Here is a 15,869-nt window from a genome sequence, read left to right as displayed (position 1 = left end):
TTCTGACCTGCATCAATTGTAAATCCCCCCTCTCCAGTCTTATGTGAGAACCTGGACTGTCCTTGAAAGCTCTTGCAGTGGAGATACTCCTGACCCCTTGTCTTATTTGACATTGGTGATTTCCCCTACATCATCTGGATTTAATAAATTTTGTGCTTTCTCTGCTTATCCAAAGAATGGCACATTCTTATTTCACTTTTTAGAGAGTAAAAAAGCTCGCCTATGCACATGCACCAAGCTTTGCGTGAACAAAACAAGAATTATTGCTAGATTTGCACTACATAAGGGAGGTCATTGCTGTCAATCAAAGCTAGGCAACATGATTATTTACACTGTGGGATGGTGTCGCCATCAGAGTGGAAATTTGTGCATCCCACACAGAAACTATTTTTACTCTTATCTAATGCTGTGCTGCCCGACTAATTAAAAGAAAACAATCCCATTAAACATTTTATTGGCTAAACTTGTGTAAATGTACATGTGTATTGTAGACAGGGCGTAACGATTGCAGTCGCAGGGATCGTGACTGTGACCAGGCCTGGGGGTGCAGGTGGCCCGCCAACCCCAGCTTCAGCTGGATGTGCATTGGAGGCACACATCCAGCTGAAATGCATCGCAGTGCAGAGACCAGTCGAGTTGCTACCCTGTGATACATGCTGCTAGCCAAACAGAAGACAGAAGCTTTCATCACCGTCCCAGTGACTGAGGGCAGCGCATGACAATGAAGTCATGCATTACCATAATACAGACGCCGATGAAAGTTGCCAGCCACTGCGCGCTGGCTACACAGGAGAACGCCATGAGATTGGGATCTAGGGAAGGTGAGTACAATATATACCAGGAGGGGGACACTATATCCCTATATACTAGGAAGGAGACAGTATATACCAGGAGGGGTGCAAGAGGGGGACAGTATATACTAGGAAGGGGACATATATACCAGGAGAGGCTCAGGATGAAGACATATATACTATGAGGGTGACATATATACCAGAAAGAGAATATATATACCAGTATGTGGACATACATACCAGCAAGGGCCAAGGATGGGGACATATACCAGGAGGGTCACAGGTTGAGGACATATATACCAGCAGGGTTTGTTTCTCCTACCTTCTTATCTCTTTAGTGCAGCGGTGGGTTTAGTGTACCTCACCTGCCTCTCACTAGTCAGGGCCTCTATAGGATTTTCGTAGGGACCCAGGGTGCTGCTCGGTGACAGTTGCGGAGACTGTATAGAGACTGGCTAGGAGAGTAGGGACAGCTACAGGTGAGATTAGGAGGTGCCCATCAACCCTCTCACTAGTCCCAGGGCCCACCATTGTTATTGTGTCCTCAGTGTTCCGGTGTTCCCTTTTGTCTGTGGTGTTTTTTTAGTTGTGTTTTTCATTGTGCGTCAGACCTCGGTTCTTCTGAACACGATCCCCATGTGTGTTGTGTGACAATTGGAAAGGAACAGTGAGTGTGGTAACACAATCAATTGGGTGGTATCCTGCAAATATTCAGTGCTAAATAACTAGAGAAACTAAATAATGATGGTGTCACCAGTGTACATCTTAGTGCTATTCATCTATTTAGGAAACATGGACGAATTGACTAGCAATATAATTGTGTAAGAAGCATAAGGAAAATATGTTTCTAACAATACCCGAAGTTCTAGAACAAGTACTCATTAAAATCTACGGTGTTGTTCTAAGGTCTGTGCATTCTTGCGCACCAGATTTCCACAAAAAAAAATCACATAGGCATATTCATTTTTTTAATGAAGTCACAAGTCAAAATTACCTATACAGATCTATTGGTCTGTGAAAATCATGGACAACACATGGATGACATCAGTGTGCTATCTGTATGCTGTCAGTGATTAACATTGCAATGAAGAGGAGAAGCTTTATAAATGATTTATTAAAATTTCTGATAAAATTCTAATGATAAAGCCTGATTCACTAAGGAAACTCCCGAACCAAGACAATGACGACACTCTGACCTTTTTTGCGCACTTGAAAAATCAAACATATGAATGTGTCCTAATAAATCAATGGTCCCAATTAACACAGAAGGAGAGATTGTTTGAAGACCAAATAGCTCAGCCATATGTTATGTTATTCAAAAGGGTCTTTGAAGCCTCTGTTAGGAGTCTCAAAAATAGCCAGATATTCCTCCGGGAAGGACCTAGCCAACGTTTGGCTCTTTTTAGGAGACCACCATAACCACCATATTAAGTGGCCCTTTTAGTCAATATCCAGCTCGTGACAAGTTTAAAGATATGACAAGGGAAATACCAAGGCCAGTTATCCATCCACAGACAGCTTTTTTGGGGTATTGCCCCCTCATCAGTGTGGAGTAGGATTCTGGCTAGGTGGGAGCAATGCCTAGTAGACCAACAAGACAAAACAATCACTGATCTCGGGGAGACCAGCCAGAAAACACTGCCGGCAGCCAGCGAAGGCGCTCAACACAGTGAAATCCTAGGTGCATTGCCCCCTGGGAAGTATGCAAATCAAAGGGTCCGTGGAGCCTCTATTAGCAGTCTCGACACGGAAAATAATATTTTATGTTATGAAGTTCAGATCCACTTATAAAAGTTAAGAAAATAATACAAAGAAAACAGTACTCACACCTCCTCGCAGACTCCTGTGTGAGCTCCAGTCTGTAGATGGACAAGCGATTTACTCCACCGCACATGTTGCTTTTTTCTCCTTTGCACTCCATGTTACATTCCGATTCACTAACATTTAAGGCTTTAATTTTGTGACCACAGTAACATTCTGCGCCAAACTCCAGCCCAGCGTACATGTAACCCCTGCAAAAAAACAATGTGCATAGGAATAAACAATAATGAAGTACAATTGATTGAATTACGGTAATCACGTTCCTCATACTGTGGCCAACCTACTGGACTGTTTTATAGGTGACGTTTTCATAGATTAATAAATTATTCACTAATTGAATTCCAGCTTTATACCAACCTCTGTCTCTGTTTATGAATGAATAAGAATGAAGATGTTTGTACAAGTCTTTAGAAATAAGACAGCTACACAGAATGTGCTACAGTGAATATCCATCATCATGATACAGTCTGAAATATGGAAATGACAATTCTCGCTGGTCATGTATACGCTTCTATTTCTGTATACTTAATTCTCTCTTCTGGGTCAGATTTATAGTCCCTGATGCTTGTGGCCAATTCATTTATAGCTCATGTGTTTGTTACTATAGTAGAGACTCACCTGGGATAATTCCCTGTGCAATAATTGAAAGAAATCATTCTGCTCCTACACTATATTTTAATCAGGTAGCCTGGTGCACCTGGGCTTAGAAATAGTGTCATTTTCTCTATATCTATATTGATCATTTGGCAGTTGTACATTATCATGTATGTAATCCTATTCCGTAAGGTTTATTATATTGTTGGTATACATATAAGAAAACATTGAGCACATAAATAATCGTTTACAATATGCTAATGTTAAAACTTTTTCTATTTTACCTAAAGAATGAAAAGACTAAAGATGTTTATATTAAAAATAAAACAAATGAATTTATTATAAAAATGCCAGATATTTTACATACTAGTCTATACAAATTGGCATATTTCAGATGCTCACATTTTGTCAATTCTTCAAGATATCCAGAATAAATTTTCAGGTAGGCTTTTCGAGATACCCATATCAAATAAAAAAGATCCCCATTAAGGTGTGGGCAAAAAACAACAATAAAGGGGATAGTGACCAAGACAAAATGCGTGTGAATAAAAAAAACAGACTTTATTAAAATACTAAAAGCAATGCTTACAGATTATTGCCAAGTAAGAAATATATAGACAAGGATGTTCCCTTATAGCAGCAAATAAACAGGTACTAATGTGCTTGTAATGCATAACAGATCATTTATTCTACCAAACGGATAGGACTCATATAATTATAAAAATAACAATTAGACGACAGAAGCTGATTAATGCAGGTACTGTAAACAAGTGTGTTTGGTTTACCTAATGTAATCAGATCTTATTTGATGCCCCAGTGTCCATTATTTGTGAAAACTACTCAATATAAGAAAGCAAAATATATTGTACGAGTGTACAGGTGCTATACCAACAGAATGCCCTATTTGACTAATCAGTAATCATACTTATTGGAATTAGTGAAGGTCGGCAATACAAAAATGAGCTAACTACCTTGGTAGATGGTCTGGTAGTTCTGCATGCTGCAAACCTCGACTCGCGTTTCGTGTGTAAAGACTCCTTCAGGGAGCGCTAATGTTTTTTCAAGATACCCAGCCAGACTTTCATCTACCTGGGGCAAAATGGTCAGTTTGACATTTTTACACTGTAGGTTAACTTGTTAGTGCTCCATTGGGTCAAAATCCCTGTGTCACATAACCTTTGAGGTTTTTGAAATGGCTCCACTTTATCTTTATCTTATCGAAAATGTTGGGGAGATGATTTTGCGGTTTTTACTAGTACAGGGTAATTTAAAAAGGATGGTGTAATATTATAATCTGGGTATTCATAACTGAAGATAGTATAACACACACCTATTAACATGAACAGACGCGCTACCTATCAAAGTTTTTTCTATACCCTACAAATGTTTAAAGTAATATCCTTCAGTGACATTGCAGAAGCATAGGCGATAGTCCAGCTCTGTCTAGAGGTGTGCCAGCTAATCGATGCATTGTCTTAAGTCATTCAGATCCTCTAGCTGAGGTAAAGAGGAAAGCAGATAAAAGGTGTCCTTAACCTCTTCACAACCTATGACATACCAGTATATAATACGTCATGTCCCTTTAATGCGGAGTCGTGCTGCGAGCCTACTTTTTTTTAGTTTAGTTTTTTTTAGTTTTTCTTTATTTTTCTTTATTAATTTATCATTATCACTAATCTTTTATTATTTTTTTATCTAATCATTTATTATGCTAACATTTTCCATACATGACTATTCTTTACTATCTTTGCTTTTCTGCATGATCCTTTTTGTTGTCACACCCTGCTTACCTACATAATGTGTACCATACTATTTTCTTTTACCACCCTTTGTATTCTATTTCCCTTGGGTCTCATTGTCCCTGTCAGGATCCTGATGCACCTGCACGCCAATACATGTCCTCAGAGCTACAGTAAATACTCTCTTTTTTGTCTTTTTACACAACCGCACTTTGTATCTGGCCTCAGCCCTCTATGTCCAGGCTACCTTTGCTAAACTACGCAACCACACATTCCTTTATTCATTGTGCAGTTACATGACCAGTTCCTGTTCGGGTCAGGCTCTTTTCATTTCTGGTTCGGCCATGCTCTTTTGCCGACTGCCATCTTGACACACTCATCACCGTAGTACCACCGACATGCTGCTAGCAGCTAGATTTCCCACACAACTGTACCAAGTATTCATTATTATTTACTTATTTATATCCTCCAATGTGCTCTGGAGGGACACCTTTTTACCCCTGGTGAAGTCCCAATTTCGGTGCAATACGCGTGGGGTTCTCCCACACTGTGACCTTACGTTTTGCATTGCAGATTCACATATTCTCTCCAAACATTGAGGTTGCTTCATTTCTCTGACCTAGGTTTGATCTTGCTGTATCTTTGATGTTATGCTTAGGTCTTGTTTTTATTGCAGCACCTTTGCAGACTAACCTGCCTTGTGAACTTATTTCCACGCTTGTGCAATTTATGTATGTTTCTTGGCTTCTTTTATATTTATATTTAATTATTTAACTTATATCTGTTATTGAGTATACTGATCGGCTTAATGTGGTCCTGTGTTAATTGCTGTTTCATACAGCTCATTGGGATCAGTCTGTTTTTATCACTTGAGTTGTTCCTTCAATTTTTGCATGGTGTTTATTTAATAAAATTTGTAATATTTTTGGGTGATCATCCATGTGTGGCATACCTCGTTCTTCTTTATTATACACTTTTTGATTGGTATTTGCCAAATAGATCCCCTTCTTGGCTATTTTGTGGTGCCCTCCATTTCTCATATTCATTGTGAGCCCACATGTTTCCCCACACATGTCGGCTGATCTAATCAGCCGACATGTGCAATTAACAGGTATTGCTGTATTGGAGATCAGTTAAATCTGTTAACCAGTTAATGGACACCTAAGGTAAAATGCCCTGCACATGAGGTAACAGACATGGCTATATCAGGAAACTACACTACATTACTAATTGGAGACATTTGCTAATATTATTATTATTACACCTACTACATATTTGGATAGAATCTTGAAGATGGCAATATCCCTTTAAAGCTCAATCTTTTATAGGAGTTGACCAAAGTGGTGACCATGTGTGCTTAGAATCTGAGCTCTCTCCACACATGTCTGATGCCAGCTATGTTACATAGCCTGCATATGTGTCTATCAGCAGCTGACACAGCAGACCTTCATTCACTGCTGTTAAACATTAAAATGCCGCTATCAATCTATGATAGCAGCATTAAGTGATGTAGTTGCCAGTGCTCGTGTTAAGGCTGGGTTCACACATAGCGACAGCGATAACGACGTCGCTGTTACGTCACCATTTTCTGTGACCTAACAGCGACCTAGTAAGTCGCTGTTATGATCGCTGCTTAGCTGTCAAACACTGCGACGCAGCAGCGATCATAAAGTTGCTACATGTGCAGAGAGCAGGGAGCCGCGCACACTGCTTAGCGCTGGCTCCCTGTTCTCCTAGCTACAGTACACATCGGGTTAATTAACCCGATGTGTACTGCAGCTACATGTGCAGAGAGCAGGGAGCCGCGCACACTGCTTAGCGCTGGCTCCCTACACTCCTAGCTACAGTACACATCGGGTTTATTAACCCGATGTGTACTGCAGCTACATGTGCAGAGAGTAGCGCACACTGCTTAGCGCTGGCTCCCTGCACTTCTAGCTACAGTACACATCGGGTTAATTAACCCGATGTGTACTGCAGCTACATGTGCAGAGAGCAGGAACCGGCACTGGCAGCGTGAGAGCGGCGGAGGCTGGTAACGAAGGTAAATATTGGGTAACCACCTTGGTTACCCAATGTTTACCCTGGTTACAGCTTACCGCAGCTGCCAGATGCAGGCTCCTGCTCTCTGCTCGCTTCATTTCGTCGCTCTCTCGCTGTCACACACAGTGATCTGTGCGTCACAGCAGGAGAGCAACAATAAAAAAACAAACCAGGACTGTGTGTAACGAGCAGCGATCTCACAGCAGGGGCCAGATCGCTGCTCAGTGTCACACACAGCGAGATCGCTAATGAGGTCACTGTTGCGTCACCAAAACCGTGACGTAGCAGCGATTTCGGTAGCGATCTCGCTATGTGTGAAGCACCCCTAAGAGTAGTGGAATGTTGCTGTCACATTTCTGCCCCTGAAGATTCCAATTGCGTTGCATAGTGTAATTTTACTAATGCCTGGCGTCCTTTGGAAAATTTGTGCAATGTGGACTGTATTGTAATATAATTTAAGGTAATGTGTTCCTGTGAGATGTAGTGTTGATAATGTGATGTGTAATGTAATGTACTATTATAAGCAATGTGTTGCTGCGACGCCCTGGCAAAACCAGGTAGTCACAGAGGATGTACAAATCTCTCTCAGGTACAATACTCCACCCTCTTTGGCTTACCGACACAAAAACCCACACCCAGGTGCACAACACCAGCCAGTAAAGCCTAGCCACCCCCTCATGACAATAGGGACACACCAGTGGGCGGGACCAGGCGGATGGGAGCGCCCACCTAGGGGTCCTGAGGTGTCAGGGGAGGGAACAAGACAGAACAGTCTGAGTCAGGGAACAGTGCTGACAGTTGACAGTGGAGGAATGTGGAGTGCAGTGGAGTCAGGGGTAGGGGTCCCTGGACTACCTGACTAGGTGACAGACGGCAAGCTGGACCACAGGTAACGGAGATCCGGTCCCGGGAGACCTAAAGTGGACCGGGGCAGGGTTGTAGCCCACCGATGCCGACAGCGGGAATCCGGTCCAGAGGCCGTGCACAGACGGGGTGCCTGGACCCAAGGACGAGGAAGGTTGCATGCCCCTTGTTAATTAACCAGCCGTGGATGAGGTTTCAGGCCTTGATCTACCGAAGCCCAGAGAGCAAAATGGTAGCCTAATGCAGGGGATATGGTGTCCGTGAGAACCCACAGAGATCCCACGGGTCAGATTTCGCGGGCCACAGCTCCCAACATACACAGTTCCGGGAGTGGACTTCCCCGTTCCAAGCAGAGTTGTTCCATTGAAGACACAAACACTGAGTGCAGGAGGAATGGACTCTAGTTTGCTACACCCGGGTGTGGGTCCCAAATACACCCGCCAGAGGCGACCGGTCACTGGCAACTTGGTTTAACACTGAACTTTGTGTGCAATTCTTTGAACTGTGAGTACATCACCATTCACCCCCAGTCCAACCCTGCATGTCACCTTCACCAGCCATTGCTCCCGTAAACACCTGGGCCCCAGGACTAACCCCCTCTACACATGGAGGGGATTCCACCTTGCTGCCCAGCTCCATCAGCCCCGGGCCTCCCATCACCAGGCAGCGGAGGTGCTACAAACTCTCACCGCAACCCACGGGTGGCGTCACTGACAAAACCATCACCTCTAAATACCACCCTTTTCTACGGTTGTGAAGGCGTATGTTCGTACGAGCCTGGGTCCGGCTACCACTCGAGCCGCAGTAACGAACCCGGATCCGAGCAGCCCCTGCAGTGGCCTGGCCCCCATCCGCAACATTGCATAGTACTTATATAGGAAATTACCAGACTATAGGATAAGTAATGGTTAAGTACTGGGACTAGCCTCCAATTGGAGGTGCTAGTTGATAAGGAAAGAGACGGTTAATTCTAGATGGATCAGTGAATTGAAGACCAAGAGAGCAAAGGTCACAGATGGATAGTTTGTAGGTCATGAAGGTCACATACAGTGGGTGACTTGTGGCAGCAAAAGTAAACAAAAAAGACTGGCTATTAGATAATGTGATCTTTGACTGTTGATCAAGAATAGAGCTTGATTCTCGAACAGAGCAGCTTCAGACAATAGGAGCCAGAGGACAGGACTCTAGTGGCCATGCTACATCAAGGTAACAGGATAATTTTAACTGGCATGTGAACGGAGTTGGCTTACCCTAGTGGATTCTTCCCAAGTGTCTGAGACTGTAAGGCTTTGTTTTAGCGGTTGTGATTGGACTCCTAATCCTCACCCCTGTAAGGAGACTAGACATGGAGCCACTGAAATAGAAAGTTACATTCACGAGTTGGACTGTAGTATTAGGCTGGGTTGTGCTGGACATCACAGGACCAGTAACGTTGGAAGCAATCCAGGGAGAACTAAAGGGTACTTTACATGCTGCGACATCGCTAGCGATAGCTAGTGATGTCGTGTGCGATAGCACCCGCCCCCGTCATTCGTGCGACATTTGGTGATCGCTGCCGGAGCGAACATTATAGCTACGGCAGCGTCACACGCACATACCTTTTCAGCGACATCGCTGTGACCGCCAAACAATCCCTCCTTCAAGGGGGAGGTGCGTTCGGTGTCATAGCAACATCACAGTGGCATCACTAAGCTGCCCAATTACAGAGGAGGGGCGTAGATGAGCGGGCGGAATATCCCGCCCACCTCCTTTCTTCCTCATTGCCGGTGGACGCAGGTAAGGAGATGTTTGTCGTTCCTGCAGTGTCACACATAGCGATGTGTGATGCCGCAGGAACGACGAACAGCATCGTACCTGCAGCAGCAACGATATTATGAAAAGGAGCGACGTGTCAACGATCTTTAACGTTTTTGAGATCGTTGATCGTCACTCCTAGGTTTCACACGCTGCGATGTTGCTAACAACGCCGGATGTGCGTCACTAACGACGTGACCCTGACGATGTATCGTTAGCAATGTCGCAGCGTGTAAAGCACCCTTAAGACTGTTTCTAAATATGCCTTGTAGTATTGTAATGTGCTGGAATATATGTGCCCACTCTCCAAGATGTAAAGTTGTTGCTGAGAATGAAACGTTAAATAAAGTTCTGTTGATGGAAACGAATGGGTGGTCCACTTGTGAATATGAGCCATTATCCAGTCAACGCCAGTCGATGTCAGCGGCAACATGCGACATGCACGGGTTCACAGACTGCTGTTTCATGTAGCATTCTGGGGCGTCTGGAGTCAATCCCTCTCTGGTACAAGGACTCATGGCTTCCTTTCCTTGAAATGGGTTACAGACACTCTTTCACAGAGTGCAGAACACTCTATTGACAATATTCTTTAGAATATGCTATCGGGTGGCTTGGCAGACAGGGTCACTCAGTCTTCGGAGCCCAAAGCTGAGGCGTACATGTAAGTCTGGTCCCTGTCCTGCAGACAGGTAGAGCGATTGGAGGCCATATGAGCCTAGCTGCTAGTAGTTCTCTCAACAACCCTGCTGGAAGCCCTGATCCTGAAAGAGAGCTGGGGGCAAGACGTGGGGTGGAGGACATGAGCGACGAAAACATCACCATTGCAGATTGGATGGAAGTGCAGTTGTTGCACAGGAGCCAATCCAAAAGGCATATTCGGTTGCTCGAGGGATTACTGTGATCTAGGTGGTACAAGAGCATGTGGCTTTTGTTTTTAGATTGGGCATATTGCCGGTACCAGAGCACGAACAGTCCGCAAACCCACTTGAGAGGAGAATGGAGTCGGATGCCCGGGGGTCCTTGCTGTGCCTATTTTGCCCTCAGACCAGGATGGTTTATGAGTAACTGAATGGTCTAGAATCCAGTCGGATCCACAACTCCTTGTTGTTGACCGCAGATACCTGAAGTTGTTTTCCCATCCCTCTTTATAATTGGGAACACTGCATATTTTCTGGACTGTGTCCTTGCAAAAGGACTATTATTGCACGGGTTCACAGCCCACACAATACATGTTCACACAGTTCTTTCATGTAGCGTGCCATGGAATCCGAAGTCAATCCCTCACCCACCGACGACTACTGCCTCGCACCACTATGAAATTGTTAGCCTTAGCACAAATTGCCCCATTCTTGTTGCAATTGCAGACGATAGCTGGGTTACCATGTCTACCCAAGGGCCTACTAAAGGCTATCTTGGTATGCCTGTGAAGCGCAAATACAGGCTGAAACAGAAAAAATAATGTTTGAATTGCATTTTTTTTCACCATTCATCTCATTTGGATTTTTTTTCCCATTTTTATGTATATTATATGGTACAAATGGATGAAATAATTCAAAACTACAACCATTAAAAAATGAGCTCTCATACACCTACGTTCACGGGAAAGTAAAAAAGTTCTGGCTGTTGGAAAAAAGGGCGAAAAAAGCACAAAAATGAAAGTTGGCTACAGAGCAAAGGAATTAAAAGCCACTACACATAATTATTTTAAGATGGAGGAGGCTATTGGACAGGTTTGGTACATGACCCTACATCAATTTCCATTTAGAGAACAAGAGAGCTATGCAGTCTACAAGAAAGGCAGCACTAACAAGCACAGGAGGAGAACCTGTCATACTTATGTATTAGTAAATGCCACAAAATCATGTCCTCATATTTGTCAAAATAATGATAAAGTTGCCAACATCTTTAATGAAAGCTTCAATTTATAACTTCTTTAGCTTCCCACAGAAATATGACTGACTTTAGCTTGTTCAATAGAGTTAAAATTCATCATTTCTGTCAGTCAGTCCATTAGGGACTGGAATCCTGGTCCCTATTAAGTCATCATTTAATTCAGTGTAGCTCAGAAGTATAACTTGCATCATAACCTACTGCATGACGAAATCTGCATCAATCAAGGACTGGCCGGGCAATGGCTGGATAGAGAGTGGAGAGGGGGAGGTGACATGACATTGTGGAATATATCTGTAACCTTTTTGGTTCTTTTTTCCCTTGCCTACTTTGTTATTCCTCTTCATATCTCAACTGGTACCTCTCCCACTATTTTTTTATCTCTTTATCTCTTTATCTCTCTCTCTAAGCTCTTCCCCAGAATTCATTTGTTTACTGTTTAATATTTATTATCCTATTTGATGTAAAGACCTCTAGACTGATCCATCCCCAGTGAAGAGTGGCATGTAAAAGTTTGGGCACCCCCGGTCAAAATTATTGTTTTTGTGAACAGTTAAGCAAGGTAAAGATGAAATTAAATCTAAATGGCATAAAGTTAAAAATGACGAATTTCATTAGTATGTTAGGGGTAAAAATGATTTTCATCTTTTACATTTGAAGAATTACAAAAAGGATAATGTGCCGATGAAAAAGTTTGTTCACCCTTTGAGATTTGTGTACTCAGATAACTTTGACCAAGACATTAATTAGCCTGTTTGGGTTATGGATGATTCCTTATCATAGTTAGGAAAGGCCAAGTGATGCAAATTTCATAGCTTCATAAATACCCAGACTCCTCTAAACTGGTGCCAAAAACATGTGCTTCTAAACAGCTGACTAGCACTCTGAAAATGAAAATGGTGAAGTCCCACAAAGCAGGAGATGGCTATAAGAAGATAGCAAAGTGTTTTGTGTGAGTAGTGAATAGTGCCGAATATATTTGCTCATCACTAATCATTTCATCTTCAACTTGCTTAACTGTTCACAATAACAGTAATTTTGACCAGGAATGCAGACACTTTTACATGCCACTGTACATATTTGGCATATACTAATTAAGAAAACTGCCTATTCAGTCCTGAAATGTGCCTGCTTTTCAGACTGTTGACTCTCTTGTTCTTATTCTTACAATGTTTTACACAATTGTCCCTTGTAGGACTTGGTCAGGTCCTGTTTGTTTTTTTCTATTGAGATTTTGCTATGGAAATTGTTACGAACCGGCGCCGCCATAGCCGCAAGCAGCCTGCTGCGGTTCCTGTTGCGCCCAGGCGCCGGCTGCCGTTCTTGGCCGTGCCTCGGGTCGTCCAGTTGGCTGTTCCTTCCACCCCGTCTAAGTGTGGAGAGGCGGCTAGTGCGCATGCGTGCGCCGATTTACCCCAGCCAGAGATTAAGCCCGGTGTTTTGCCTAGTGAGCATGCTCAGCCTGATTGTGTTATGTCTGAGACTAAGTCCTCAGTTCAGGCTACTGAGCATGCTCCCACAATTAACCCTAACAGCCTCTTTGCACAGGTACTTGGACTTCGTGCTGTGTCTAAGTTCTGGGATGTGCCTACTGAGCATGCTCAAACTGATAGTCTGCTTTCTGAGCCTGTTGCTCAGGCTACTGGGCATGCTCAGGCACTTAGTGCACCAGAGGCTAGGTCCGGTAAGGACCTCACTGAGCATGTCCGTGAGGTGGCAGGCCCTGATAGGGCAGAGGGTGTCAGGTGTCCTGATGACGTGGCAACTCCGGACTGGCTCGCAGAGGCCCGCCCCTATGATCTGGCACCTCAGTATTGGTCGTCAGACGATGACTGGTGAAGTGTTTGGGGCGTGGCTGCCATGAGGTCATCAATGATGTGGCGGTTCCGGATAGGTCGCATGTGACGTCACTGATGACATTGCACTCTTCTATTGGACCTTGGTGGTTCCACCCTGGGTTTGGGGCGGACCCAGGTTATAAAAGGGGCTGGAGACAACATGGAGGTGCGCAGTCTTCACTTTTGCTCAGTCAGAGCACACCTCCATGTTAGAGCCTCATTGCGGCATAAGCCTATGTTGGGAAGCGGTAGGTAGGGTTAGGCGAACGGTGCTTGTCACGCCAAGATTCGTGGCTCGGCACATCAGGGTCAGGCACCGTGCTTCCCTCCTGCCGTTCCAGTCTTGCTATAGCAGTCCAGTGGCGTTAACTGGGCTGCGGCTGCTGTGCTTCCTGTCCGATTGTGCCCCCTACGCACACGGACAACGCACCTGCTGCGCCACCTGTCCGATTGTGCCTCCTACGCACACGGACAACGCACCTGCTGCGCCACCTGTCCGATTGTGCCCCCTACGCACACGGACAACGCACCTGCTGCGCCACCTGTCCAGTTGTGTCCCCTACGCGCACGGACAGTGTACCCCAGGACCCCTGTGGAGTTAACAGGGTGTTCCTTATCCTTCTCGGCTTCCCGGTCAATGCTACTGGTGTACCCATGTGGCCTGACGTGTCCTACACACACGTGGCCAGTCGAGAGGTGGCCAGAAACGCTAATCGGAAGACCGCTCGGCCTGACGTGTCCTACACACGTGGCCGACAGGGCGCTTTCGTGGCGGTCTTCCGGTCAACGCTACCTGGTTACCACCCGGCCTGACATGTTTCCTGCACACGTGGTTGGTGTAGCGCTAGGTGCACCAAAATGATAATCGGGTTGTCGTCCGGTCTGACGTGTCCCAACACACGTGACCGGTTCCCAGAGTTCCTGGGTTATCTCAGAGCCATCCAGCTCTATAGTCTCCGCCTAACCCTCAGGTGCCAGCAGCTCCTTTGTCATCTGGAGCACGGTGGGGCCCGACTGGCGATTAGGATATATACCCCCTGGTCCTAATCTGCCGGTCCCCCCGTAACAGTAAGACTGCGCCAGGGTCTGGCTGGCATGGCGAAGATGGAGCAGCTACGTCAGTTCATGCTGCAGCTTGATGCCAGAGTGAGGTCTCTGGAGAAGTCTGCTCTTGCTGCTGATATGGATGATGTGGTGGCTCAAGCGGCTGCAATGGTGTCAGTCACCAAGCCTACTCCAACCCTCCCTCACCTCTCGCTGCCCAACAAGTTTACGGGGAACAGCAAGGCATGTAGGGGATTCGTGAACCAGTGCTCAGTCCATCTAGAGCTGTTGGCTGCACGGTTTCCTACAGAGAGGTCGAAGGTGGGGTTTATCATCTCCTTGCTCTCTGATAGAGCACTGGAGTGGGCTACACCATTGTGGGAGAGGAATGACCCCGTAGTACAAGACTCTAAGGAGTTTTTGGAGTCCTTGCGACAAGTGTTCCTGGGGCCTCAGGTCACTCACGACTCGGCCCTACAGCTACTGACTTTGGAGCAGGGGCGTACCTCCTCAAGTCAATATGCTGTGAGTTTCAGGACACTTGCTGCAGAACTGGGGTGGTCAGAGAGGACTCTCATTCCACTGTTCTGGAGAGGATTAGCCTCGCACGTGAAGGAGGCATTAGCGTCGCGTGAGGTACCAACTACCCTTGAGGGCCTCATGACTCTGGCTACCCGCATTGACCTGCGGACCTCCGAACGTCAGCTGGAGCGCAGGTCAGAGGGTCATTCAGCCACTGTAGTGGTCTCTCCTACTGCACCTCCCTTAGAGGACATCTCTGTCCCTTTGGACATCGCTAGGGTTGGTATTGCTAGGTCTTTGAGTCGCAAGGGCATTTCCTGTTTCGCTTGTGGGCAGTATGGTCATTATGCCAACCGTTGCCCAAAGCGTCAGGGTAAGCGACCGCGATTGGTGACCATAGCTGAAGGTAGACTGGACTCTGCGTCATCCATTAGGGTGACGTTTCCCGCGTCCATTTCCTTTAAGTGGTCAACATGGTCCACAAGGGCAAGTGTGGACACAGGTGCTGGGGATAGTTTCATCTCCTCCTCTTTTGCCCGGGGCATGCCATCCCACTGGTGCAAATGCCAAGGCCAGTGAGAGTCTGTGTATTGGATGGGTCCTTGTTGCCCAAGGTAATTCACCAGCGGACAGTGCCCATTACCCTTGCCATGTCATCTGGGCATAGGGAGACCATTTCATTTCTGGTTCTCCCTAAGGGGGCAGATGATATTCTGCTGGGTATTCCTTGGTTGAAGCAACATTCCCCACATATCGACTGGTCGTCTGGGGTGATTACGCGGTGGAGCGAGTCTTGTAGCTCCCACTGCATGTCTCCATCTTCCGCCCGTCGCTCAGTGGTATCTGAGGTGACTATAGACCATTCGAGTGGGAGGGCCGCTAGAGGGGGGGGGTACTGTTACGAACCGGCGCCGCCATAGCCGCAAGCA

At 45.6% G+C, this 15,869-nt stretch overlaps 1 protein-coding gene across 3 annotated transcripts in view; it reads right to left on the bottom strand.

The window, feature by feature from the left end:
• The window catches only part of WSCD2 (WSC domain containing 2), a 685,960-nt gene that overhangs the window by 192,478 nt on the left and 477,613 nt on the right, over positions 1-15,869 (bottom strand). For all 3 annotated transcript variants that reach the window (XM_075324018.1, XM_075324011.1, XM_075324026.1), the window contains one exon: positions 2,619-2,803. In XM_075324018.1, the coding sequence (XP_075180133.1) occupies positions 2,619-2,803 (185 nt within the window). The remainder of the gene's footprint in view (positions 1-2,618; positions 2,804-15,869) is intronic.

The sequence above is a fragment of the Anomaloglossus baeobatrachus genome, chromosome 1 (genome assembly GCF_048569485.1).
Source record: "Anomaloglossus baeobatrachus isolate aAnoBae1 chromosome 1, aAnoBae1.hap1, whole genome shotgun sequence".
NCBI lineage: Eukaryota > Metazoa > Chordata > Amphibia > Anura > Aromobatidae > Anomaloglossus > Anomaloglossus baeobatrachus.
The sequence above is the reverse complement of the archived record's forward strand: the minus strand, read 5'-3'. Positions and strand labels throughout refer to the sequence as shown.